Source organism: Nicotiana tomentosiformis, chromosome 6 (genome assembly GCF_000390325.3).
Source record: "Nicotiana tomentosiformis chromosome 6, ASM39032v3, whole genome shotgun sequence".
Lineage (NCBI taxonomy): Eukaryota > Viridiplantae > Streptophyta > Magnoliopsida > Solanales > Solanaceae > Nicotiana > Nicotiana tomentosiformis.
Genome location: NC_090817.1, coordinates 138,734,674 through 138,742,930, shown reverse-complemented (window position 1 = coordinate 138,742,930; position 8,257 = coordinate 138,734,674). Strand labels below are relative to the sequence as shown.

The following is an 8,257-nucleotide window of genomic DNA, read 5'->3' as shown; positions in this document are numbered from 1 at the left end:
ATGTCACTTCACGGGAAAAATAATGGTGCATGTGTCCATGGCGAGTTATCAAAAGCAATTTCTTATGGATTACTCAATACTCATAAAGGTCAATGAAATAAAAGGGATATAAAACAAAAAATAAAGCCCCATAAAAACAACTTGAATTTCTTAGTCTTTAGGATGGATCATGCAAGTAGTTGGTTAAGTACTCTACCACTACTACTTTGACTTAGTAGATTATTGATACTTTTCCCTTTTATATATAACCAAGCAAAGAGCCCCACCTTGCTACTAGCTACTTCCCCCTTTTCTATCTAATATCCATGTGGCATGTGGGTGGCAGAATATAATTGTGTTGTTTTTATGTACTTAGTATGATATGTTAATTCCTTTTTCAAGTATAATGCAATGACCTTTTTCTCCTTCTATTGTTGCTTTTTCAGGAAAAAGAGCAGAGTCGAAGTAAGTTGATACCATACAATACAGGACTCTTTATCCTGCATTGGAAAGAAACGATGGCTCTTTTCAGGACAAAACTTCTCACATCATGTGCAGGTGAAACAATATTTTGCAGAGTAAAACCTCTATAGCCTGAAAACAGATCTGATCATCGAAAATATCATAGTTACCCTTAGAACATAATTACTCAAACTTCATTAGGCAATCTTAATGTTTTTATGGTAATTAGAGAAGGAAGAGGTTGACCATCAAGAAAGCTGGTGATGTGGCTGCACTACTCACTGAAGACAGAAAGAGAACAAACCACCACTTTCAGAACTAGAACCAGAAGAAAAGCCTTTGATGTATAGTTAGATGATTGCAGGGTACATTTTAAAACTTCTTTTTTGTCCATGGTTATACAAAAGAATAATCAACATTTGGCACATATCAGAATTTAAAATATTTCCTTTTCCATTTCTCGAAATGTGGCTCAACTCGGCCATAAATGTAACTTTACATATATCAATACTAAGCGCCTACCTGAAAACAGCTTCCTACAGCCACCCAAAAGCAAGGTCGAAAATCTCAAATTGGTGTGTTTCAATATGAAACAATGGCAATAAAATAATTTGATAACGGCCATGTATAAATCAGCTGATGTACATCCCCCTAGCAAAATCATTTCTTACATGCTTTCTCATTCCACCACTAACAATATACAAGAAAAAATGGACTCCACTCTCCATAAGAAGCATTCCCAGGATGATGCAACAGCAAAAAAAAAAAAAACGGTGCAGGTTGGTAACAGTGGGTGACTATGTCAAACACTTAGCCTAAACCATGACCATCTTTGTTCTTGGAACTCCAGGCTCCATCTCCAAAGACTTCCTCAATCATAGTGCAGGTTGGTAATAGGTCAACTTTATTTTTAGCACAGCTTAAGTACCCAATGTCCCATTCCTTACCATTAGATGGCCCCATCACAAAATCATGCCCACTGCCACTTCCAACACCAGCAAAATTACTTGCCCAGTGTTTAGAATTGTCAGTCTTTCCTTGTGGTGCTTCTGAACCAAGCCCAGCTGCATCAGTGGTACAAGAGTTATCTTGTATATCATGGTCACCTATTTCATTTGAATGTCTTTCTAGAGGCTGAATATTGTGTCCAGAACTGTTGTTATTATCAATCAACTTATCAGGACATGCTTCTGACTCATCACTCAAGACATTCCTCCTGCCAAAATCTATAGTCCTATAATCTTCCAAGGCTGCACCACCAGCTTCCTCATCATATGCTTTTTTATCATTCTCATATATCTCATAGCTACCAGGATAATTTTGGTATACTGGTGATTCAACCACAGAATCCTCATCCTCATCCGTCATTTTAGCTTCAGCAGCAACAACATCGTCATCGATCTCCTGCCATTCATCATTATCACTGTCTATATTTAATGGGTCAAACCTGTTCTGCTTGGCACGTTTCCGCAAAATAAAGACATTAAAATAATAGCTAACGAGTTCTCTCCTGCTCCGTAAAGGAAATTCAACAGCAAGTTGGTTCCAGAAATTCCTGCCTAGTGAAGCAGGATTGGAAAATACAACCTCGTGAAATAATTCCTCTTCCTCTTCACGCCATTTCTCTGCCACTACCTCTCCCATATCATAAAAACCCAACCTAACAAATATTTCCTCACCTAGGGCTTCCTTAAGCTTCAACCTTGTTTCCATGATATGCAGACGAACACATCCGAAGGAACCAGCATCTTCACAGGAGCACTCAATTTTTCCTGCTCCCATGTTCTCCTCATGGTCTGCAGGTAGCTCTAGTTTAGGCATTAGAATGATACAAGTCCCAGCAAGTTTACTCTCTTCATCACAATGATCCACAAAATCTGATTCTAGATCTTGAGATGGAAGATTCAGGCTTTCATTCGTGCACTCCTTGATGGATTTATTCTTACTATCATATGCACCCCATTCTGGTAATTCAGCTTGGAAATCTGGTCCAATGGGGACCAACTTTCGAGGAGAATTGCTCAAAAGAGAGGCATAGACCTCCCTTGGATGAATAACAACTCTGAATGGAGGATCAATATTGTAATACTCAGAGGCTGTCAATATGTGAAAGGGTGCCTCGGACCTGATATCTTCTTCGCTGGTGCTACTAGTGGTCCAGGAAGAGTTCGAAGCAGAGCCATGAAAGCTCATCTCAGTTCCTTTCTCAGTAGAAATATGGACTTCAGCCACATTGCCACTACCAGGTCTCTTGTCAGTGGTAGCTTTGTCATCTTCTCCACCTACCAAAGAGCATAGATATTAAGATCATCCAAGAATAATGAACCCAAAAATTCATTCACATCCAAACTTGTTGCTAAAAGAGCAATCTTGTAAATAAAAGCATTCCAACAATTACTCACAAAGCAGCTAAGACAATGCAAAGCATTTCGGAAATTTGATAGGATAATATCTCTTCCTAACCTGAAGTGTAACACTTAGGAGGAGCCACTGATTCACATGGAAATTCCAAAAAGGAAACTAGCTGTCTACTTGGTTCTACATGTCTCGGTTGCTTCGATGAAACTTCATACAACTCTTCTTCACCAAATGGTCTTTTCTGCACCATATTTAACTGCAAGAGGAAGTCAAGTTGAAGAGGTGTTAAAAGGATACAGAACGTCACTAACAAAACTACTGCATGTATACTAAATATATTATTATATGTAAGAACAACCAAAACTAAACTATCAATAAAAGAGAGTAAACGATAAACATAAGACCCCACTCTGTTATGAGCAAAGAATCTAGTTGATACCATTTGCCACTCGAGGTATAAAGGACACAGTAATCATTTGTCTAAGTTTTTAATTAGTGACACGTGGCACGTGTACAGCGAAAATGGAGTGGCTCAGAAAGTTTTATTATAGTTTGACGAAAAAATTGAAATATTTAAAAAACTAGCTTTTTTAATTGAATGAGCAAATTTTTTTTTAAAAAATCAGATATTTCAGGTTCAAGAAAGCCAAAATTATCGGAAAAGATGACGGTTTTAGTACCTGGGAGAAGTCTTCGCAAAATCGAGCAAAATATCTTTTGGTTTGAGCAAATTAGGATCAATTGTCAATCGTAATCAGAAATTCGGATGAAATATTTTGGTTTTTTCTGGAAATCGTGAGCGAGAATGATTAATTACAATTTTAGGAAGAAGAAAAAAACCTAACCCTAGATCCCCAAATTTAGATTCGAGGCTTAAAAAAATCAAAAGATCAAATCAACCAGAAATTGATGCGATTGAGCAGAAGAAAAACGGATTAAACAAAAAATCCCCAAAATCCCAAACTATTAATATGAAAAAATCAATCCTTCTTTTTTCTTTTACAAAGGCGAGAGAAATGAAGGGATAATAGCAAAATTGAGATAGAAAACGCTTAATTTCACGAATCCTAGGACAGAATCGAACAGATCTGGTGGAAAAACGATAGATCTGAAACCCTAACCTCGGAATTCGATTTCCGCGCGGCTAGAGCCAAAAGAGGTATCAATCGATAGAGAATGAAACGAATTGGAAGTATCGGAAGTTGATTTTATTGTCGAGAAGAAAAATCGAGGTCGATTCAAGGGAGAGAAGAAGGAGAAATTAGAATTGGGGGAAAATTTGTTGACGAGAAAAAAGGGTAAAGGTGGGTCAAGGGAAATCTGTTATTGGGGTGCCCCGAAATAGTAAAGCGGGTGGTCAGAAATGGACTCCGTAATCACAGGTAATTACGTCAAATGCCCTTACCTTTGGAAATAATTCAATAATGGCTGCACAATTTTAATTTTTTATGTGATTAATCTGCGGGCTAAAGAGTTGGAAACTCATTTGGTCATGTTTTTTATAAAGAAGTGACACACGTGTCATGCACTAAAAATACTTATATAATCAGATTACTTATAATATAATTATAAATAATTTAAGTAATGATTCGATAAAATTGATATTTAAACTACTATAATTGGTTAAACAATTAATAACAATGTACGTAATTTTTTTTTGACATATTAGTATATCAAATTCAATTTTTTTCCTTATCTTTTTTCTTTCTCGTGTGAAAATGCTTTACAAGTTCTACTTTAACAAATATAGTGTAATAGTAAATATATACCGTGTGTTTCATGAAGTCAATGTACTTAAATTTTTTATGGTACAAAGTCAATGTGTTTAAATATCACGGATCCTATGATACGTTGTCACTAGTTTGATCAACATTATTTCTAACAATGATAATAATAAAACAATATAAGTAATGATGTCAACATATAGTTGAGCAACATAATCATTAAGTAAAATAAAAAAACGATATAAATACTGTTAATTTTTTAAGCATGAAAAATTGATACTCCAGTATATTGTATTGTCATTCTATGTAAAGTCCAACTAGTCCCCCCCTCCCCCCCACAAATAGACATACAATCTTTGCTTATTTGGTTGTATGGATAATTTGATAAATACTGAATTACTGAAATCGAAAATGAAAATTTTGGTATTTAATATTCGGTTGTATTTGATATGGTATTCGGTGTCACACCTCCTTTTTTCCAATAGGAATAGGGGAGTTTTTCAAATTAAAGTGACATTAATCAAAATGAGATTATTTATTTAATTTCAGAGTCGTCACTTGGAATATTTATGGTGTCCCAAGTCACCGGTTTATTTTAAATCCCAAATCGAGAAAATTTTACTCTGTTTAAAGTCTGCAAAAACCAGAAGACAGGGTAAGGAATTCTGTTAACCCGGAAGAAGGTGCTAGGCATTCCCGGATTTCACAATTTTAGCACGGTCGCTTTAATCATATCTGGCTTAATTGTTTGTTTTAATTACCTATTTTAGAACCTATGTGTATTTTACCTTTTACCGCTTTTAATTATGACATTTATGGATTTATAAAACGTGCCTAAAGCATTCTAGGAATATTTGTGAGTTAATTAATTTTCTAAGTCACTCTTCCCTAAGTTAAAGATTGCGTGTGCAAGGTTCCTGATTATGGAACAATTGTTGGCAAGGGTTACTTAATCAAATCTGGTGATGAATTAGGTGGGTTTATACTCTCACAAGGTTTATGAAGCCAACTATATTTTCATTATTCTAAATCTGAGGCTCGTATGCATCTGTTTGATTTCTGAAGTTACTTAAACTAAATCAGATGGGTAAGAAGAAAGTTTGTTTTTTTAGAAATAAATTGAATCCAAGATAAAATCTGCATAGCAGTATTCTTGGCCTAGCGGCTGATAACAATGGGCCTAAACGGCTGGCCCAATCACACTATATTCAGGCTGCCCTTAATTGATAAAGATTTTTCAAAACTGGGCCATTTCATTACCAGGCCCAGAATCAAAATAACATACATGCAGACTTCAAACAATTGAGTGAATCTCGAATTTAAACAATGCTGGAAAAACAAACATTATTACAAGCTTGATTTCAAATGAAATGTTACAACTTGGCATCCAAATGGTTAAACTATTACTCTCGCTCCTGATTTACATGTTCATGATTCTCATGCTGGCCTTGACTTCAAACATTAAAATACATATTTCAGTAGTGAGCATCATTGATCCAAATCCTCGAAATTGTTTGAACACTGTTGTTTGCATTGCTAGAGCATTTCACACCAACATATCAATTAGTTACATTTGGATAAGCTTCTACTTCTGAATTAAAATACAAGTGTGCCATAACTTTAGACTAGATTTGCATAACATAGTTCATTATATACTTCACCAGAATCAGTAGTAATGAGCAAAATCAGCTCAAAGCTTAGCTCAGAAAACAAACAACCAAATCAGTTATCGGCAGACAATACAAGTAGGAATAGGTTTAACGATTAAGCACATTTGCATTCATGAGGTTAAGCACAAATATGGCCTGAACAAGACATACCTAATCAGCAGAATCTCAAACAAAAGAAAATAAGTCTCTTAAGTTGAGAAGGAATAACATCAAGAAACAAAGCAGCGGCAGAAAACCAGCAAGAATAAAGAAACAACAGCAAATGAAGCTAAAGAAAACTAACTTTAGAACCCAGAAAAGATGAAGAGGAACTTTTTTTGTTTTTTGATGTTTTCTCTGAAATTCTAAAGCTGGAATCCCAGAAATTTTCTCTAATAAAAATGAAGATGAGTGGGATGGAATTTCTGAGAGAGTGCAGTCAATTAGTGTGTTCAATGAAAAATCAGTGAAGATGAGTATGCGTGTCCAATTTCTGCAGGGAAATCCTCTCTTATATAGACTATATGAGCCTTATGAGGGAATGGGATCAGATCAAAGAATCTGCCAGCTTTCCCTTAAATTCAGGGAAATGACATCTTTTTGTACCAGAAAATGGACAACTGTACCTAAATTCAGCACCTTTTCTAACAGATTTGGACAGTTGTCCCTTTCTAGAAGTTTCTTCTCATTTTCACCCTTTTTAACTTCTGAAAATTTTCCTTTTTACCCAAAATCTGATCTAATTTCTGGTTTTTATTGCACTTTAACCCCTACTAACATCTTCTCGAACCTTCTAGCAAATTCCAGGCCAAGATTCCCTTATTTTTCTCATTTCTTTTAGCCCCCTCAAGTCCCAGTTATGTCAAATAACCACACCAAACACAAAACATACGGATATGGACAAAACCTAATACAACAGACGAACCATTTCAATTAATTGATTAAACTAATAAACAAAATTGAAACTAACATGATTATGTAATGGACTAATTCAAACACGGGATTACTACGAAATGCAACATTAAACTAAATGAAAAAAGAAAGCAGTTACCCTTGAAGAAAAGAACAAAGGGGTTATTTAAAGCATTGGCTGACTGACGACGGTGTAGTCGGATTCCGACATCTTCGAAATAAGCCAAAACTAATGTTAATCGATTGTTCTCACTGAGAACAAATGATCAACACAAGTCTTAGGTCAAATCGATTCTGAAATCACTGAAAGAAATAACAAGAAGCGAACTAGGTTTTTTTGGCGTTTTTTAGATCTACTATAACTGGAATTTCGAAGAGATTTAAGGGATGAGGCTAGGGGCTTTAGAATGAGGGGACACTGTAGATCACATGGTGAGAGTTTGAGGCCATTTGGTGTTCACCCGCCGCCGTGAGACGATTTTCGGCGGCAGAGAAGTTAGAGGGTAAGAGATTAGAGATTAGGGGGAAGTAAGGTTGAATATAGGGTTTTTTTTGGGGGGGGGGGGAAGGGGGAGGGAGGGGCTTCAGACAGTTATATGGGGGAGATAGGATTAGTTCCCAGCCGTTAGATGGTGGGAGATCAACGACTGGGATTAGCTTAGGGCAAACGACTGGGATTAGCTTAGGGCAAAACAGGGTTGTTTGGTCGAAGGGGAAGCTGGACCGGGTGAAGGGTTTTGGGGCTTGGGCGGATGGAGTTGTTTTGGGCCTCTAAGGCTTGGCCCAATTCAAAATAAGACAACCTTCTTCTTTTCTTTAATTTTAAAATCTTAACTCATTAATTAAACAAGCTAAATAAAATTCTAAATTAGACTCTAACTTAAATTATTTTGTAAAATTAATCTTACTTATTTTCGCTAATTTAATACTAATTAATTTAAAACTAAAAGCTAAAATGTAGACATAACTATTGTATTTTTGTGATTTTTTATTTAATAATGCAATTAATCCAGATAATTAAATCCTAAATGCAATTAAGTTCTAAAATGCTATGCAATGAAGAACTAAACATTTTTTTAATTATTTTTATTTTATTTTTATTGATTAAATATGCATGAAAATGCAAATAAACAATAAAAAGGGAATTCCTAAAATTCTATGAAAGTCAAAAAC

General features: G+C 35.5%; 1 protein-coding gene across 3 annotated transcripts; it reads right to left on the bottom strand.

Moving 5' to 3' along the window:
- Window positions 1-873: 873 nt before the first annotated feature.
- On the bottom strand, window positions 874-6,772 carry LOC104091675 (uncharacterized). 3 transcript variants are annotated; one of them, XM_009597067.4, is made up of 3 exons: window positions 6,344-6,772; window positions 2,905-3,055; window positions 874-2,723 (listed from the first exon to the last, which is right to left on the bottom strand). In XM_009597067.4, the coding sequence occupies exons 2-3, from the start codon at window positions 3,047-3,049 to the stop codon at window positions 1,252-1,254; spliced, it is 1,617 nt and encodes a 538-aa protein (XP_009595362.1). In that variant the 5' UTR covers window positions 3,050-3,055; window positions 6,344-6,772; the 3' UTR covers window positions 874-1,251. The 3 variants fall into 3 exon arrangements, with proteins under 3 accessions (XP_009595362.1, XP_009595363.1, XP_009595364.1); XM_009597068.4 differs by lacking the exon at window positions 6,344-6,772 and adding an exon at window positions 3,480-4,271; XM_009597069.4 differs by lacking the exon at window positions 6,344-6,772 and adding an exon at window positions 3,921-4,271.
- Between the last annotated feature and the right edge of the window lie 1,485 nt (window positions 6,773-8,257).